Consider the following 21,120-nt stretch of genomic DNA (forward strand, 5'->3'; position numbering starts at 1 on the left):
AAGTAGACCTTATCTTTCATCATATACCAAAATCCACTCAAAATGGATTAAAGACTTAAATGTAAGACCCAAAACTATAAAACTACTAGAAGAAAATATAAGGAGAATGCTTCTAGACATTGGACTGGGCAAGTTTTTATGAATAAGACCATAAAAGCATAGACAACAAAAGCAAAAATAGACAAATAGAATTATATTAAACTAAAAACCTATATAAGCAAAGGAAACAATCAACAAAGTGAAGAGACAATCAGCAGAAAGAGAAAAAATATTTGCAAACTATTCATCCAACAAAAGATTAATATCCTGAATACACAGGGAATTCAAACAACTAAATAGCAAAAATAAATAAGTAGTCATCAGGAAAATGCAAATCAAACCCACAATATCTTCTCATCCCAGTTAGAATGTCTATTATTAAAAAGTCAAAAAATAACATGCTGAGGATGCAAAGAAAGGGAAACTCTTATATACTGTTGGTAGGAATATAAACTAGTACAGCCATTATGAAACACAGTATGGACTTTTCTCAAAAATGAAATTAGAACTATTATAGGATCTAGCAATTCCACTGCTGGATATATATCCAAAAGAAAAGAAATCAGTATAGTGAAGAGATATCTACATTTACATGTTTATTGCAGCACTATTCACAATAGCCAATATATGGAATCAACCTAAGTGTCCATCAACAGAAGAAGAGATAAAGAAAATATGGTACATATATATGATGGAGTACTATCCAGTCATAAAAATGAAATAAATCTTGTCATTCACAGCAACACGGATGAGCTTAGAGGACATTATGCTAAATAAAATAAACCAGGCACAGAAAGACAAATATCACATGTTCTCACTTATATTTGGAAGGTAAAAAAAGTTGGTCTTAAAGAATTAGAGAGTAAAATAGTGGTTACTAGAGCCTGGAAAGGACAGACGTTGGTTAATGGATATAAAATTACAGCTAGATAAGAAAAATAAGTTCCTGGGTTCTACAGCACTGTTTGGTGACTATAATTAATAACAGTTCAAATAGCTGGAAGAGCAGATTTCAACTGTTCCTAACACAAAGAAATGATAAATGTCTGAGATGATGAATATGCTAATTATACTAATTTGATCATTACGCATTGCATACATGTATCAAAATATCACATTGTTCCCCATAAATATGCACAATTATGTGTCAATGAAAAAATAATAAATATAATTAAATTTAAACATTTTTTAAAGAAATTTGAAGCTGAAAAACCAATGCTAAGTGGTCTTAAGTCGTAGTACGTATAAGCAAATATAATCCCTTTCTGTGGGAATTTATCCTTAATCCAAGTCCCACAAGACACCACAGATTGAGGTAACCCCAAATGAATTCACAGTCTAAAATTACAAAACTCACAGGAAAATAAGGTACCAGAAATAAAGTCAACAGAAAAAACAAACAGCAGAATTATACCTCTATGAACATTAAGTATTAGAAATAACAAGTACAAAATATAAAATAACGATTATCTATTAGAAATAACAAATATAAAATATAAAATAACTATGTTTGAAAAATTATAAAGAAGAAACAAAAACAAACCAAATATAATCTCCAGCAAAGAAAAATATAATCACTCAACTTAAAACCAAACAATAAAACAATATTTCTCAACAATATTTTAAACAATTGGAGAAAATGGATTATAAATTGGGCATTAGATGATCATTAAAGTTTGTTAATTTTTATTAGGTATGATAATGGCATTGTGATTATTTAAGATATCAGTATTTTTAAAATATGAGTCCTAACGTATGACATGTTACCTGGAATTTTTTTTTTCAAAATATGTCAGCAAAGAAAAAAACAGTAACAAATAAAACAAATGTAGAAAAATGTGAGAAATATTAAATCTAAGTGGTGTGTGTGTATACATAATTTTCATAATAAAAATAAAATGAAAACTCAACTGATAGTGTAATCAGAATGTTAGATAAAGCCAAAGGGAGATTTACAGAATTATTAGACAGATCTGAAGACAGTATCCAAATTATGAATAAAACTTAAAGAGAAAAGAAAACTCACCTTCCTTTGGGCTGACTGCTGCAGGGAGAACATTCCAATCAACAGTCCAAGTAGGGCAAGGGTGGGGAGAAAACATCACTTCAATGCCCTTTTCCTAGAAAAGGAAACAGCCTTTTTCTAAATTAAAGAATTAATATAGTCTTATTATATTCTTGAAGGCTAAAAATTATATTTCTATATTGGTAAGGAGGCGGATAAATAGTAATAATCATCAGCTATTCCCTAAAGTACATATTTTAATTAAATAAAAATACAGTGTGTTGAGTATTTTGACATCACACTATCCTATTTTTTTATATTGAGATAAAAATAAGATCTTTGACAAACCTGAGAGAAACAAGAAATGGGGAAAGGATTCCCTATTTAATAAATGGTGCTGGGAAAATTGGCTAGCCATAAGTAGAAAGCTGAAACTGGATCCTTTCCTTACTCCTTATACGAAAATTAATTCAAGATGGATTAGAGACTTAAATGTTAGACCTAATACCATAAAAATCCTAGAGGAAAACCTAGGTAGTACCATTCAGGACATAGGCATGGGCAAAGACTTCATGTCTAAAACACCAAAAGCAACGGCAGCAAAAGCCAAAATTGACAAATGGGATCTCATTAAACTAAAGAGCTTCTGCCCAGCAAAAGAAACTACCATCAGAGTGAACAGGCAACCTACAGAATGGGAGAAAATTTTTGCAATCTACTCGTCTGACAAAGGGCTAATATCCAGAACCTACAAAGAACTCAAACAAATTTACAAGAAAAAAACAAACAACCCCATCAAAAAGTGGGCAAAGGATATGAACAGACATTTCTCAAAAGAAGACATTCATACAGCCAACAGACACATGAAAAAATGCTCATCATCACTGGCCATCAGAGAAATGCAAATCAAAACCACAATGAGATACCATCTCACACCAGTTAGAATGGCGATCATTAAAAAGTCAGGAAACAACAGGTGCTGGAGAGGATGTGGAGAAATAGGAACACTTTTACACTGTTGGTGGGATTGTAAACTAGTTCAACCATTATGGAAAACCGTATGGCGATTCCTCAAGGATCTAGAACTAGATGTACCATATGACCCAGCCATCCCATTACTGGGTATATACCCAAGGGATTATAAATTATGCTGCTATAAAGACACATGCACACGTATGTTTATTGCAGCACTATTCACAATAGCAAAGACTTGGAATCAACCCAAATGTCCATCAGTGACAGACTGGATTAAGAAAATGTGGCACATATACACCATGGAATACTATGCAGCCATAAAAAAGGATGAGTTTGTGTCCTTTGTAGGGACATGGATGCAGCTGGAAACCATCATTCTTAGCAAACTATCACAAGAACAGAAAACCAAACACCGCATGTTCTCCCTCATAGGTGGGAACTGAACAATGAGATCACTTGGACTCGGGAAGGGGAACATCACACACCGGGGCCTATCATGGGGAGGGGGGAGGGATTGCATTGGGAGTTATACCTGATGTAAATGACAAGTTGATGGGTGCAGCACACCAACATGGCACAAGTATACATATGTAACAAACCTGCACGTTATGCACATGTACCCTACAACTTAAAGTATAATAATAATAAATAAATTTAAAAAAAAAAAGTAATGCTATTTTAAAATTATTACTAGAAGATCCATAGAAGTAATAAGCTACCTAGAAATATATTGGATATCAAAGAGAAAGTTCAGGTGAAGATGAAAATGTTATCAAAAACAATCCACATAGAAATAATAAAGAACTCTGCATATGTCCATCAAGGTCTCCGTTTACATATATGAAAACCACCACAGCCTAAAAGCTACCACTTTAACACATACCCCAAAACACCACTCATACTAGTCTTTTAGAAGCATCTTTAATGTCACTAGAGAAAAATTTCTCCGGTTTAACCAAATAGTTCCCAATATTTTCAAGAATTAGAACCACTTTTCAATATATTAAAAAAATTGCAGGATCCTTCTCTGTCTTAGAAGCTGTACATTTGTTTATTTGATCTATGTACAGTGGCATGGCATACACATGGATTCACAGATCCCTTCCAATCACATTCCAGGTCCATAGTCCACAGTGTATATCTATATCTATATCTATATCTACAGCTACATCTATATCTATGTTTAGATATCTCCATGGCTCAGTTACTTTTATCTTTAGGAATAACCTATTCAAATAAAAAATCTCTGAGATTCCAGCATTAAATGCTTTGTATCAGTTTATGAGATTACTTTCCATTACAAAAACTAGCTGAATTTGTGTCCCAAAGGAGATAGTACAAAGAATCTTTCATTAGGGCTAGAGATATGGTTATTACAAGCCCTGTGCACTCATTTGCCTCCAGAAAGATAAACACATCTCTCTGACATCATCTACCTGTCTTCTATCTCCTTCAGTCTAGCCACACTGACTTTCTTGCTATTTCTCATTTCACTAAACTCATTCTTACCTTAGGGTCTTTTAAAAAACACAACTATATTGAGATATAATTTATATATAATACCACACAATTTCTCCTTTTAAAGCATCCAATTCAGTGGTTTTTAGAATATTCACAATTCAACCATTGCCACTATCTATTTTAAGATATTTTCATCATTTCATCATTTCCAAAAGAAGTTGGATATCCACTCAAGAGGTGAACCAGAGGTCCCTTGGCAGTGTAGTCATATAATCAAGACACATCAAAATCTAGACATGCCTCAATAACTTCTAAAATCAACTATATAATCATGTTTCATTACTTAATCAATAGGCCACAGAGCTTAGATGAAGAGTTAAGGAATTGGTATCCTTACCAAAGTCTTCCTGTCCATTTCTAAATCAGTAAACTCTGTTAACTACAGAACTCAATTACTTCCTAACCCAAATAGGGAAATAAAATATTTTTCCAGTGCAACTCGATGGATAACTTAAATTACTTCATGAATTTTCTATTCAAATAAATCTTCACATCACCTATTAAAAGCAAAAATATTTTTGCAGATCATTTCAAATGTTAGGGAAAGGAAAGCCCATTGTTGAAAACTTTACAATTAGTACTACTGAAAACAAACTATGCCCCAGTGAGAAAAAAATAAAGCATATGCTTTTTCTGTTTTTGAAACAGGGTCTAACTCTGTCGCCCAGGCTTGTTATATAACAAAAACATTAAAATCAAAGATTGAAGTAAAAATAAAATTAGAAGAATTCCAAAATTATAAATTTAAATAAAACCTTGGAAAGTAAATTGAGATATTAATCTTTATATTTCTTTTCTTTTTTTTTTTTCCCGAGGTAAGAGTCTCACTTTGTCGCCCAGGCTGGAGTACAGTGGCACAATCTCGGCTCACTGTAACCTCCACCCTCCCAAGTTCAAGCTATTCTGGTGCCTCAGCCTCCTGAATAGCTGGGACGACAGGCACATGCCACCACACGCAGCTAATTTTTGTAATTTTAGTAGAGACAGGGTTTTGCCATGTTGCCCAGACTGGTCTCGAACTCCTGACCTCAAGTGATAGGCCTGCCTCAGCCTCTCAAAGTGCTGGCATCACAGGTGTAAGCTACTATGTCCAGCCTCATCTTTATATTTCTTTAACTTGAAATCATTATCCAAACTAAAAAAGGCTGAGACCAAAACTTTACAACAGAAAAAGATTATGTTAAAATAGTACACTTGACCAGGTATGATGCTACCTTGGTCAATATCCTGAATATTAAAAGAAAAAAAAAAAGTTTTGAGAAAAATGCTTTTTAAAAGTATATATTGTGACTTACTTGGCTCCAAAAATACATAATACTAAAAGTTTTAAATTTAGTATACTTCACATAAATGAAAAAAGTAGCAGAAATATTAACTGGCAAAGAGTGAAGTAAGAAAGCTACAAATAAAATTTATAAAAAAAAAAATGTCAACAAATGTACAAGTTTGAGCAGAATGCTCAGCAACATTATCATATAGAATTTTTGAAAGAAAATGTTAATAACACAATTAAGTACCATTAACTTGGCCATGGTTGGTCTTGGTCCTCCTATAAATAAAGGATCGCTGTGCTCTTCTACACCTGGGACTTCACTTAAGTTTGGACGCTGCTCAGTTGAGACTGTCAACAACTTTGGTAAATGGAGAAATTGGATCCCACACTTAGAAGCTGCTGTTTTTACTCTTGGCACTTCCTGAATCCTCTGGTACCAAGAGGCTAGCAATGGAAATTCTACCAGCTTCTCAGAAAATTTCTTGCAGATAATTACCTAGGTAGGAAAATAATAAAACACATTATTATATATCTTTTGTTTGTAACAGCTGCGTTGAGGTAACTTTACAAACCACAACATTCAAACATCTAAATGTATAGTTCAAACAATGAGTTGTAGTAAATGTATGCAGTAATGCAACCACCTAGTTTTAGTACACTTACGTCACCCCTGAAATTTCCCTTGTGACCATGTGCACTCTATCTGTGCTTCCACAGTCAGTTGCAGACAACCACTGATGGGCTTTCTATGTTTATAGTTTTGCCTTTTCCAGATTTTCATACAAATGGAATCATAAAATGTGGTTTTCTTTTATCAGTATTATGCTTTTGAAGTTAATCCATATAGTTACATTGACCAATTGTTTGTTTTTTTATTAAGAGTAGTAGTCATTGTGTGGATATACTGTATTTTCCTTACTCATTCACTTGTTGATAGATATTTGCATTTTCCCAGTTGTTGGCTATTATAAATAATGTTGCTATACATTATAATGTAGCAGTGTTTATATGGAACTGTTTTTCATTTCTTTGGAAATCTAAGAGTCAAACTGCTAGGTTTTATGGTAACTGTATATTTAACTTTTAAAGAAATTAAAATCTTCTCCACGGTTGCCATTCCATTTTACAATTCCCACTAGCAATCCATGGAGGTTCCAGTATCTCCACAACTTGTCAACACTTGGTATTATCAGTCTGTTTGATTTTAGTCATTCTTGTGGGTATATAGCAGTGTCTCACTGTGATTTCAATTTGCATTTCCCTATGACTAATGATGTTGAGCAACTTTTCATGTGATTATTTGCCATTTGTATATCTTCTTTAGTGATGTGTCTTATATGTTTTTATGATTAATTTCACAGCATAAAAATTGGAGCAACTCAGCAATGAGAAAATGAACACAATTAAAATGAGCAAAAGATCTGAGTAGACAACCAAAAAAGATACACAGATGGCAACTAAGTATATTAAAAAATGCTCATCATCATATATCATTAGAGAATTACAAGTTAAAACAAGGAAATGCAACCACACACCTATCAGAATGGCAAAAATCCAAAACACTGACAACTCCAAATGATGGTGAGCATGTGGAACAACAGGAACTCTCATTCATTGCTGGTGGGAATGAAAAATAGTACAGCCACTTTGAAAGACAGTTTAGCAGTTCCTTACAAAGGTAAATATACTCTTACCATACAATCCAATAAGTGTGCTTCAAATGAGTTGAAAATGTATGCCCACACAAAAACCTGAACACAGATGTTAACAGCATCTTTATTCATAATTGCCAAAACTTGGAAGTAACCAAGATGCCCTTCAGTAGATGAATGGATAAACTGTCGTACAGCTATACAATGGAAAACAACCATCAATAGAAAAAGAAGAATATAATAATTCCAAAAAGAATCAACATAAATAACAATGGCATTTGCAAATGTCTATGAATAGTACAATTGAAAATCATTTTGGAAAATTTTACACCTTACATTCAACTGTCTATCATCTTTCATTGGTAGTATGTTTTTAACTCTCTCTAAGAACTCCTCTGTAATCAACTGCATTCCAACCTGGAAACCCTTTCATCTATAATTCATGGCCATGAACACATTCCTCTGTTCCTGACCCTCAGTATACTTGATAAGTTATTAACACACTGCATATAGAGAGTTAATTGGACAACATTATATCAAAAACCTAAAATCCTTAATATATACTTACACAAATTAGTTTAAGTGGTTAATGGGGAAAGAATTAAAATCAGTATTAACTTCCTCAACACAAATAATGTAACGCTTTTAAATTATCACAATTTAATATCTGTAGTCTATAATCATTGGTGTATTTTGAGGGGTCTCAAAAGAAATTTTTCAGCTTACTGCAGAAGTGTAAAAATGGACAGCTTGTACTATTAATAGTGATCTAAAGTTCCATTTTTTTGTGTGTGTGAAGCTATCTTCTCTGTATGTGAACTATTAGGCAAAATCTAAATGATATTCCTTACCAATAATGTAAGAAGTATCTTTGAGAACCGTATTTTTAAAAATTACACAATGAGGTAAGGAGAACATTTTACTAAAGAAAATAGTAAAAAGATAAAAGAGAAAATTGTAAATATTTAAAACTAAAAAAGATAACTAGCATTATTTGGAAGACTTTTTTTCAAAAGCAGCACTTAAAGTAATACTTTCATTTTTTCAAATTAGAAAAATTTGAAATTGTTCCTCCTGACACAAACTCATATATTTTTGTTTTCCCTTGGTCAGATGCTTTCTCCCTAGCACTACCACCAAATTCTATTTTCTTTAAAATTTAGAGTGTTCTTGCTTCTTTGAGAGGCAATAAATGTTGTTTCCATAGAAACTACTATGTCACAAACACATTATGACTTATGATTATGAACAGATAGATAAATAAAAAGGTCAAGTCACAGGAAATCTCTACAAATATATCTAGCAGTAATATCAGAGCATGAGACAGAAAGGACAGAAAATTTATAAAAAATTCATACATATATATTATACTGTATTTTATGTGGACTTTAAGATTAAATGAGCACAAGTAATTGACTATAAGAACAAGGACTGTATCTAACTCTCTTTGAATACTGAAGCACTTAAAACACTGCCTTGCAAATAATACCCTGTTGAGTGAATAAACAAATGATAAAGAATCCATTTATTCAGAGAATAATCCCCTCAATATTTTTCAAGCTGCTATTTATCACTCATTTAGGGGTTGTGAAATCAACATAGCAGGTTTTTAAAAAATGAAATAGAAAATATCAGAGTACACATCCCATAAGTTTTTTTGTAATTATTTATATATTTTTTAACATATTATTTAAAGATACACATTTATTTCTACACTTATTCAACTTGTAAAATGTATTACAGTTGTCCCTCAGTATCCATGAAGGATTGGTTTCAGGACCTGTATCAGACACCCAAATCCACGGACACTCATACTCATGTCCTTGATATAAAATGGTGTAGTATTTGCATATAACCTATACACATCCTCTCCTATACTTTAAATCCTAGATTACTTCTAATACCTAATACAATATAAACACTATGCAAATAGTTATTCTGTATTGTTTAGGGGATCAGGACAAGAAAAAAGTCGGTACATGTTCAGTAGAGATGCAATTTTTTCCAAATATTTTAAATCTGCGGTTGGTTGAATACATGAATGCAGAACACATGGATATGGAGGGCCATCTGTATTTACTGAGTTAAAGTAAAAAAAAGTTTGAAAAATACTCTCTAAGGCACCCTAAGAGCCAAAAAGTTTATTAATTCTCTCAAGATTTCTGAATTGCTTGGAAATAGATTAGGTACTACGGGAACAGATCTTTAGACATGATAATCACACTATAAATGTTCTCTTTTCTTCATCTTTCCTGTACTCTTCTTTTTAGTGACTTATTCTGATTTGTTAGATGTACGCGGCATCTTTCCTTTCTTTTGAAATGAAGTTGCAATTAAATAACAATAATTCATATTTAAAAGAAATTGAGGAGGTTTACTCTGTGTGACAGGCCACTCCATTTAATCAACATGCCAGGCCACTCTACTAATATCTAGACAGCTCAGAAGGTACTGAACCACATTCATTACACTCATGAAGATATATTTAAGGAAGTTGCTAATGAAAACTCTGTGAAATGAAAATTAAATTTCTTCATAAGAAATGATTACCAAATAGTTACCTGGCTCATAAGATCAAAACCATTATAAATATCACAGAGTTCTTTAAGGACAAGAAAAAAAAAAAGATAATTTATTTTTAAAACAATGGTTTTTTTAAAAAAAAAGTACAGCTACCAAAGCAAAAATAATATTTTAGTAACTCTGTAGTTAATTGTCAATAAAGGGCAAAAAAAATTGTCTGAATAAAAAGAGAAGCAAGACGTTGCATCTATTCAAAATATTTCTTCCTTTGCATTCCTTTACAATCACTTATTATATAAAATATTTTGTTATTTTATATCATTTCCTTAGTCATACCTCTTTTTTTGAAAATATACTCACAGATGTTTAGGTGAGCAGTGTAAGCAGAGAAAAAACAGTAAACAACCTATCTAAATGGAAATATAATCCCAGCTCTCCATTTTTTACTTATAAATTAGAAGTAGTGAGTTAAAGCTAAAAGCTCTTGAGGACCTAATGCATAGGAGAAGACACAGAAAATACAAATTTACCACTAAATAAGTAGCAGCTACCATTTTTGTAATATGCCAGCAAAAAGTGAGGTTCCCAATTTTATGCCAATGGGAACACAGGAAGAGGTATTTAGTTTTGCTAAAAAATCAATTTCTAAAAGAGGAATGATTTTACCTAAGCTAATAAAGGGGTGTGTGTGTGTGTGTGTGTGTGTGCGTGTGTGTATTTAAACTCAATTCAAAGCATTAGAAGTTAAAATGTAGAAAATCAAATCATAAGTGTTCAAATTACAAGTAAGATTTTATAAAATTATAAAATGCAAACTTTCTGTCTTATAGGAGTACAATAATGTTTTAAATACTTCTATCAAAGTGTATTTGCTTACTAGTACCACTTGAAAAATAACATACAATCTTCTAGTATTGGAACAGTAGGATTTTGCCCTAGTATAGCTATTCATTGCTACTTCTCCCATATGCTTGATACGCTATCTACCAGAAAATTCTAGTAAATGGATTAAAGAGGGGGAAACATGAGTGTACCTATTAATTTATTCCTTTTAAATCTATTTCTAAGACTTTTCAGAGGAGAGGGTATCGTCAGGCCCCTTTCCTTAAGAGGTGCTGAGCCATCACGGGTTAACTTTGTAAAGTAATAAAGTATTTTCTGGAAAAAAAGAGCTTGCAGCAGCTTTATACATAATACCTTAGCCCTTCCATGTTTGTCTCTGACTAATTAAAAAAAACAAAACCAAAAAAACACCTCATCCATTCTACTTGTTATTGTTTTCCATCTTTGGTTTTATTCTGTTTATCAGAACTGGGTATTTTCCCTAGTTCTTCTCATTTTGTCCCTTAGGAATTCAAACCTTGACTTAGCAAAACTGACTCCTTACTTTTATGTCCTTGACTTTATTTCTGTGACTAAATATTCTGTCCCTAGATTCAGTTTTATGCTTCTGGTAACTTGACCTTGATTACTGATGATGAACTTGATCCTGATTCTGATCATTTGGATGGTCACTCCATTCACCTCAATGTATGTTAATTCAAGCAAAAAGGCTTGCCAACATAACCACTCTATGAATTAAAATGACTTCTTTACTACCCAAGATGATTTAAAGGAGAAAAATATAACAAGTATCAAGGCTTTATCAAAGAAAGATGAATTCCTGAAAATATGAGGTGGGCGGATCACAAGGTCAGGAGTTCGAGACCAGCCTGGCCAACATGGTGAAACCCTGTCTCTAGTTAAAAAATAGAAAAATTAGCTGGGCATGGTGGCGTGCACCTGTAATCCCAGCTACTTGGGAGGCTGAGGCAGGAGAATTGCTTCAACTCAGGAAGCAGAGGTTGCAGTGAGCCAAGATTATACCACTGCACTCCAGCCTGGGTGACAGAGCAAGACTCCATCTCAAAAAAAAAAAAAAAAAAAAAAAATCCAGTAAAAATACAAAGGAATGAAGGAAAATATTTCGAGAATTAGTTTACATATTCACATCATTTTAATAAATTTCTTCAATAAAGGAATGGATATGCTACTTTCATTCAATTCTGATGAAACTGTAAACACAGTTATCCAAAGAAGTCAAGAAGACAGAAGACCAAGTATTTCATAATGTATCAAATGACTGCTCTAATGACTGAACTTGGTAATAGAGGAGAGGGATCATGGAGAAGAGAATCTAGAAATCATTTGACTAGGAAAAAATTTAAAAATCAATGTCTTCTTCCCACTCAACTCTGTGGACTCTATTAAATTATGACATTTGGCATTTAAAATACCAATCAACATCTAAACAATTCCTGGATCTCCCTATTTTTACATTGTTTTGGTTGCCAAGTTTGGTTCAATTTTGAGGAAAAGAGAAATGTTCTTTAAGAAAATGACAATTGATCAATACTGCCTAATTTACTTGTGAAGCAAAGCCTTCAAATACATAGATTTTCAATAGAAGTCTCTTCTGTCAAAAGATACCTGAATTGTTGGTGATATATAATGAGAATGAAATCTAATATCTGATTCCTTAGTAGGGAAAAGGGGGAAATGCTTCCAAGAAAAAAAAACAAAACAAAAGCAAAAACAATGCAGCTCTTGAAAACCAATTGGAAGGCTGCAGAGAGCTAAGCTTCCTATGTTCACTCTGGTATTATTTTCACCCTGTTCTTTTTTCCTGCACAGAGGGAATGTGTGTGTGCATGTGCGTGTGTGTGTGTGTGTGTGTGTGTGTGTGTGTGTGTGTGTATAAGACAGAGAGAGAGAGAGAGAGAGAGATCTTCCTACTCAGAAAACTTTCTATCCTCCCCCAGCACATAATAACAGAGCCAGCTACTTTAATCTCAGAGAGAACGGAGAAGCATACAGGTCAGAATAAAATATTTTCAATTTGATAATACCTAACATAAGATTAATTTAAGTGACTAATAATTATAAAATTTAGCTGACAAGATTTTTAGTTTTTGTTTTTTTTTAACTGGATCCTCTAATAGTAGAAGTCCAACGGACTATCCATGGTACCACAGAGCCGACTTGGACCTTCTAATATTAGAAAGTAATCACAATAGAAACGAAGTTAATAATAACAACTGTTAACATTTTAGCAATTTCACATTAAAAGTCATAATAATTACTAACATTGATTGACAGCTTACTATGTGCCAAGCACTGTTCTCCATACTTTACACAAACTTTAATTTGTTCCTTACATTTTTCCTCTTAGATAGGTACTATTATTATCTCCATTTTACAGATAAGAAAATGGAGAAAGACATTAATAACTTGCCCAGCAGCATACTGGCAATAAGAATGAGAATAAAAATTCAAACCTAGGCAATTTCATAGACCGAAACTCATAGTAATGTGTACAGTCCAGACGAAACCTTACCAAGAAATGATGGACACAGGGCAAGAGCACGATATCTGCCAGAGTGAAGTAAAGCCCTTCTGCAAACACATGCTCCAGAGGTGGAAGGTCGGAGGCTTTTGCTTTTCTGATGTGAGAAGGCTCTCTGTTGGTAGTAGCTGGTTCTTCCTGCACTGTGAGCTTTGAGAACGCCACTTTCAGTTCCAGACTCTCAGATGAAGAGTCCAACTCTTCAGATGTTTCCTGCGTGTGGACCTTGCTCTTTGCCTTTCCCTTAGTAAGGGGAGGCCCAACTCCATCAGCCTTCTGTTGCTTGAGTTTCTGCCTGCGGAGTTTATCATCATTATGCACTCTAACAGGCTCACTAAGCTTTTTCTCTAGCTGTAGTATTTCTACAGGTATAGTTGGGGGCTGGTCAGAAGATTCTCTGAGAAAATTCTCAATAGCCAAAGGGATGGTGAGTTCACATAGCCTGGTCCACTGACTAACCTACAAAACAAAAACAAAACAAGAAATGAAAGGATTTTTTAATTTCAACATAACTTGAGAAAAAATAACTGTCTTATTGGGAAATAAGTTTTGAGCTAAATCATCCCTGGGTTAGGCTTTTATGTTACATCAGGAGACACATCACGGTGTTTTAGAAGTAAAAACATTAAGCAAAAGAGGTTTAGCATTCCTGTATTCCCCTTACTAAATAAATCATTACTTCTTACAGCCTTAAAAATATACCTCTCCTGTCCCGCCATTCTCCTAGATCCTACAATAAGCAGGACTTCCAAAGCATTACTATTTGAGTTCCTATTTATATGTAAACATTCTGTTTAAAAATCAACATAACTAAAATAAAGAAAAAAAAGTTATTTTCTAAAAATGTCTCCAAACTTTATAAATTAAGTCTTAATTCTTATTTTTCAATACTGCACTGAAATATTGGCACACGTAAAGGGTGTATTAGCCCATTTTGCATTGCTGTAAAGGAATAGGTGAGGCTGAGTAATTTATAAAGTGAAGAGGTTTATTTGGCTCATGGTTCTGCAGACTATACAAGAAGCATCTGCTTCTGGTCAGGACCTCAAAAAGCTTTTAGTCATGGTAGAAGGCAAAGAGAGAGCAGGTGTGTCGCATGGGGAGAGAGGGTGCAAGAGAGAGTAAGGAGGAGGTACCAGACGCTTTTCAACAGCTAGATCTCTAGTGAACTAACAGAGCAAGAACTCACACATTACCCCAGTGAGAGCACCAAGTCATTTATAAGGCATCTGCCCCCATGACGCAAACACCTCCTACCAGGTCCCACCCCCAACAATATTGGGGATCACATTTCAACATGAAATTTGGAGGGGATAAATATTCAAACTATATCAAAGGGCTACCTTATTTCATTGGTTACTGTGGTTTTTTAAAATAAACTTTTATTCCTAATAGGAAGTTAAAATATTAAATGGTCAAGTAATTATGTTATCACTCCACTCTATAGCTTCAAATAACAGAAAAGAGACATTATACTTACTTCAGCACAGGCTTTCAAGCAAGTCTTTTTAAAGCCCAGAAGTTCCAAAAGTTCCTTCTTTAAGGGGTCTGCTTCATAGGATTTCTGGATTATGTGTCTCAATACAACGGCAAGTCCTGCTCTACAAAAATTGTCTGATCGTTCTACTACTGCAGGCAAACAGCAATTCTGGACTATTGGTGGGAGCTCTTGCCTTGAAATAATCTGTATTTCAACATCCTGGATCAGATCATCTCTTAGTAGTGAACTATCTGTACTCACTTCTTTGGTGACAACTAAGCAAATTTTAAAGATTTTACAGTCACAGTAAGATAACAGAAATAAAGTTACAGATGTATGAAGAGGAAAGATGCATCCTTTTGTTTGGTGAGAAAAGTCCAGATACAGGTATTCTTCTTCTGTAAGACTTTTCTTTATGGCTTTCATTTTCTTCTTTCATTGAGTCACCTAAAGTATAAATTGTAATGATTATGGTCTTAGAATATAATCATTTAGAAGCTAAAAGATGAATGTTTCAAAAGCCTTTTCTAGAAATCAGTAAAAATTTGCAGTAGATAATAATGCTATGAGGTTTGTTTCTGAAGACTGACTAAATGACTTCCAAAAGAAAAAATTCCACCCTTTGCAATTGACTAGCATTAGAGGAAATTTTACAACAGCTCCTTTAAAATGAGCAAACCCCAGTGCTTCCCAATAGAGCCCTCCCAATCAAGTACTTTGGGGTCTCACTATAGGTGAGAACAGGAGATAAACAGAAGGGGAAATAAATTAACCAAGAATACTGAGAGCTGTCTGGGGATAATATCCTTGAGAAGTTTTGCCAGTGCTGGTCCTTCCATACTGCTTCTTTTTTATGACCCTACAAAATAATAGGGAGGGAACATTCATTCTTTTAGGAGAAGTAGATTCTACTCAAGTGATAGCTGCTGAGTGCTAAATCATAATATAAAAATATTTAAATTTCCCCATAACATGGATAGTGAGAGCTGAGATATCTTAAAGTTAACATGTCCAAAATCTAGTTCCTTATTCTCTCCCACCCTCAAACCTGCTCCTTATGTGTCTTTCCCATCTCAGTTTACACCATTCTTTTCCTTTACACCCCCATAACGAAACCCTCCAAGGTCTTCCCATTGTCCTTAGAGAAAAGCCAAAGTTTCTACAACAGCCTACAAAAATCTCCTTGATCTAATCCTCTTTTATGTCTCTGAGTTTGTCTCATTAACTCTCTTCATTGCTCACTGTTCCAGCCAAAGTAGATTGTTATTCCTCTAAAACAGCCATCTCCAACATTATTGGCACCACAGACCAGTTTCATGAAAGACAATTTTTCCATGAGGGGTTGGTAGGGGGATGGGGATGGTTTCCGGATGAAACCTCAGATCATCAGGCATTAGATTCTCATAAGGAACGTGCAACCTAGATTCCTCCTGCGTGCAGTTAATAGGGTTGGAGCACCTATAAGAATCTAATGTCATTGCTGATCTGACAGGAGACGACATTTAGGCAGTAACGCTGGCTTACTGCCGCTCACCTCCCACTTTGAGGTGGGGTTCCTAACAGGCCCCAGACGGGTACTAGTCCTGGGCCATGGGTTGAGGGACCCCTGCTAAAACACTAGGTACATTCCCACATCAGGGCCTTTGCACTTGGTGTTTCCAGTACCTAAAACACTTCCTCACTTCCTTCAGGTATTTATTTATTCAATGGCAACTTCTTACTGAGATCCTCCCTGACTACTCAATTTAAATCACAAACCCCAGTCCCCACGCTCCCTGAAAAATTGGTGATATACCATATTTTATTATTTGTCTCCCACAACTAGAATGTTCCATGAGTAAAAATTTTTTGTTCACTGCTTTATATGCTTATTATATATATAAGCAAGCAGTATTTGACAAATGAAAGCAGAGATAAATATACACACTGGTTAAAGGTGCAAACACACACAGTCTTGAGATCAGATTCTTCATGGCTATTTTCAAGTCATATTCCTTAAGTTTTTTATCAATTGTCCTGTCTTTTTATGTTTATACATTTCCTGGGTCAAAAATTCCCAATGTTCTAATCCATAAATTACAATTATTCCAAAACTGACACTAGATGGCACTCTTTAAAAGCATTCATCATGGAAATATGTACCAGAAACATGACATATTAGAAGGAAAATTACTTTAAAAGCTTTTAAAAAGTACACATGCTCCTCTCATCTTTTAAGTGTATTCAAAATGTTAGTGTACACTTAATTTTAGAAAACCTTCATCATACTAAATTTTCTTTAATATTTTAAATTCCTTTTTTAAAAAAATCTGAAACAAAACCTGAACACTTTAAGCCTCTTAGTTCTTCATTCTTTAAAAGCAAATAACTTATAATCCATTATAAAAAAGAAATATAGTTAGTAAAGTATTATCTTATAAAGTTTCTTAATAATACAAATAATCACTACTGCTTTATTTTATATTTATTCTATTAAAATGTAACAGATACATACCATGATTTGTTACTTCTTAAAAGATTATCTGGGGGAAAATTATTTTACGTACTGTAAAAGGAACAACTTTTTAACTTACAGATGCCATTTTCTCCCTGAGCTTATTTTTTAAAATTTTTGTCACCGAGAGATAATTTTTAAACAAAAAGGTATTTATTAAAGATCAAAGGTCAGAGTTTGTTTTGTTTTGTTTTGTTTTGTTTTTTAAATAAAGCTGAATAGAGCTCTGGAAACATTTTCATTATTAATATAACACCTTTATGCTATGAGTCCTTAAAAACAGTCAAACAAAGTGAGATCTGTAACAACACTAGGGCAAAAAGAACCAACCACACTTTCCAGGAATTAACAGTCTTTATGAGGAATTTGCTCTGGACTCACTCTCCTGCCAGTAGGATAATAAAAAGAAGACTGATCCCTAAGTGTTTCAAGAAAGCAGATTTGAAAGAAAACATGGCTGATTTCATCATTTGCCCAGCAGTCTAAAAAATAGTAATTATGAGCCTCATCGTAACACTTTTTAAAAACTGGAAACAAAGTCATGCTATCTAATAGCTTTTAAGATATGTAGAAATATATTTTTTAAAAAGTACGTCTATATTTGCCATGTTGCAAGGCACATAAGAATATGACAATAGGGTTTTAGACATATTCTATAAACTCTTCTCATTGTTAGCACTTAAAATGCTAAATGTCAGCAAAACAGAATAGCAATAACCTGCCCACGGTGATATCTAAAAATTAATGAGATGCCTGAGAGACAATGCAACAAAGTACTGTTGATTCTTAACGTATTTTCTTAAAAATATAGATGTTGGTTTTTCCCCTGGGAGATTAAAAATGTTACTTAATGATCTTAGAGTAAAAAAATAAAAAATTACTCTCCTTGAATGTTTCCCTATTATGTACTAATATAATTTTTAAAATAAATATTATTTAGTAAACCTGTACAAATGTGATGTTTTTGGCTTGCACTGTGCCTTTTTAGAGAGAAGAACCACTATTTGCTCCAAGTATGCAAATATCACAGACAAAAAAAAAAAAAAAAAATCCCTCCTCTTTTTTCTTTCCTAGCTTGAGAATGCCTTAGTTCATTCATTTTTCGTCATGATCTTTAAGAAGGTAGGTACTATAGACTCAACTTCTGTCTCTAGGGCTTCTGGGGCATAGCTCTTGTTACTCCATATTACATTCCTGCCAAGCACAGAAATAGAGTAATTTGCTCTTTCTCAGCTTTGACAGGTGCCACTCTCCAGAGAGGGAATCAGAAAGTAGCAGACAAAACCACAAACTTCAGGATATTAAATAGAGTGTGCATCTCTTTCCCGGACATGCCAGTTTGCTTGGGAATCTTGGTGAATTAATAAGTAGGTAAAAAGAAAAGATTATGGCTTTGATTTCATTACTCAGGAAAGTTCTAATGTATTTTTAAATGGTGGAATTAGTCATAGGTTTAATATTTAGGCATTCAGAAATTTTTTTTGCACTTTCATTCTAATGAATATATCTTAGCCTTGATAAAACACAGAGAATGAGAGAGACAAACAGTAAACTATTAAAAATAAGCATACTTCTCCACAGTCCAGAAAAAACAAAGCTTGAAAATTTTGTGATCAAAATTCAAGTCAAGATCTATGGCATTATGTACAACATTATATATTAGATAAATTATATATTATATAATGTAGACCAAAAAGTGCATAATTGCTGCAAATTATCAACCTGTGTTTTGTTTTTTGTTTTTTCAAATGAGTTATCTTTGTGACAATTTGATAGGAGTTCAATAAATGTTAGGTAAATAAAGTTTTAAATAGTACATACATTTTATCATCTACCTACTATGTGCTGAGCACACAGAACATGTGCATTACTTCTAAAGCTCACAATCCTTAAAAGTATTTTATTTCCATTATAGAGATGAGAATTGTACATCAGTCCAAAAGTATTAATTAAATTTATAAAAGATCTTATTTAGAGACATTTAAGAATAGGTATTGTTCTAATATAATAGTACTATTTATAAATAAAATTTCATAAATTGAAGCAATTTTACCAAAGTGAAAATCGTCAGGTATTATGTTATTCTAAGCAAGTATGCTGGTCTCAGTAATCCTTGATATAAACTTCCATCCCTGGGTTATTTGACAAGTTTCTACACTGGATTAAATCCTTTGGCAATTCTTTCCTGATTCCTTTTATTGGCTACTCTGCAGATGGCTCAGTGACCCCAGCTCAGTGTTTTGCCCTCTTCTCAATCCACACTTCATCCTTTGAATACTGGTTTTCACACTTGTGATCATGCCACACAATTAGTTACACATTTTATAATGTAACACACAATACACTGAATAAAATGGAAACAAAAATGTCATGAAGCAATACTTATCCTACTATATGGGATAAATCTGATATTTTTTCCTCTGTACTTGTTTTTTTAAATGCTGGTTGTTACTCATTACATTGATTTCCTGACTCATTAATGGGGCACAACTCACAATATGACAGCACTGTTCTGGGTGATCTCCAGTGCCATAGCTTTAAATATTATCTGACTCTTACATGTATATCCCAGCCATATCTTCTCCCCTAACTTCAGACTCCTGTATTCTACCTGACATCTCCATGTGGATGTTTTTCTAAACCTGCTCCTCTTCCCTTAGTGTTCTACTTCCTGGTAAAATGGGAACACCAATCAACCAGATGCTCAGGCCGAAAACTCAAAAGTCCCACTCAACTTCTTTTCTTCTCTCTCTCAGACCCTGCCATCTCTACCTTTGAAGTATACGCTAAATCCAACTCCTTAGCACCTCTACCACTACCACCTTAATCTAAGTCATCACCAGTGCTTACAAGGACTACTGCAAAAGCCTATTAACTGTTTTCCTCCACTTGCCATAAAACAGTCCATTCTCCAACAACAGGATGATCCTTAAAAACATAAATCAGATGTCTCCTGCTCAAAACCATCCAGTGGCTCTTCAGCACACTCAGAATAAAATCCAAATTTCCTATTATGGCCTATAGGCCTACTGTGACCCTAGCTATCCCTTTCTGACCTCATCTTTTATCCTTCTTCACTCCCTTCCAGCCACAGTTGTCCTTGCTGTTTTTGGAAGGTGCCAGAAATGCTCCCACTTGAGAATTTTTGTACTTGCTATTTCTTTGCCTAGAATGCTTTTCTCCAAGAGATTCACATGGCTTGCTCCCTCATTTCATTGATTTCTCTGCATAAATATTAACTCAGAACAGCCTCTCCTGACTGCCTGAATTGAAAAAGCACTCCCTAGCCTCTTACCTAGCGTCCCTTTTTCTTCATAGCTCTTATCACCTAACACTATAATATCTCCAGTGTTTAATGAACTCAAACTTTAGTTCAAGGAATGAATGTGCATACATGAATGTTAGAAATCACTGTCTGAGAGTATTATTAATAACTTTATTCTTGGTACAACATGAATTTCGTTCTTCATGACACCATTCTTTCTTTTCCAAATTAATAAATCTATTTTAAGGATCAACTAAGTATAAATTAAAATGAAGAAATAAGATCACCTTTGTAAGGTGAATTGGGAAAAATATAAATGGAATCTAACCAAACTCATAAATAGAGCAAGCACAGAAGTTTTTATGTATACTTATATCCAGGGCAAAGGAACTAAGAATCTTAACTAGACTTCATACATGTGCCTAGCGAGAATATTTATAAAACAAGAATTATAAAGTAATAGATTAGAGCCGAGACTGTTGAGCCAGACTACCTGGGTGCAAATATC

At 33.7% G+C, this 21,120-nt stretch overlaps 1 protein-coding gene across 6 annotated transcripts in view; it reads right to left on the bottom strand.

Annotated features, from left to right (window-relative positions):
- Positions 1 to 21,120, bottom strand: part of LOC105486302 (glutathione S-transferase C-terminal domain containing) — a 130,570-nt gene that overhangs the window by 106,014 nt on the left and 3,436 nt on the right. For 5 of the 6 annotated variants that reach the window (XM_011749128.2, XM_011749129.2, XM_011749133.3 and 2 more), the window contains exons 2-5: positions 14,854 to 15,300; positions 13,365 to 13,832; positions 6,058 to 6,309; positions 2,066 to 2,159 (exon numbers count right to left, since the gene is read on the bottom strand). In XM_011749128.2, coding sequence (XP_011747430.2) covers positions 2,066 to 2,159; positions 6,058 to 6,309; positions 13,365 to 13,832; positions 14,854 to 15,279 — 1,240 coding nt within the window. In that variant the 5' untranslated portion in view covers positions 15,280 to 15,300. Of the gene's footprint in view, positions 1 to 2,065; positions 2,160 to 6,057; positions 6,310 to 13,364; positions 13,833 to 14,853; positions 15,301 to 20,240; positions 20,347 to 21,120 lie in introns of those variants that run through there. The other variant, XM_011749132.3, reaches the window with a different exon arrangement.

This window comes from Macaca nemestrina, chromosome 3, assembly GCF_043159975.1.
Source record: "Macaca nemestrina isolate mMacNem1 chromosome 3, mMacNem.hap1, whole genome shotgun sequence".
NCBI lineage: Eukaryota > Metazoa > Chordata > Mammalia > Primates > Cercopithecidae > Macaca > Macaca nemestrina.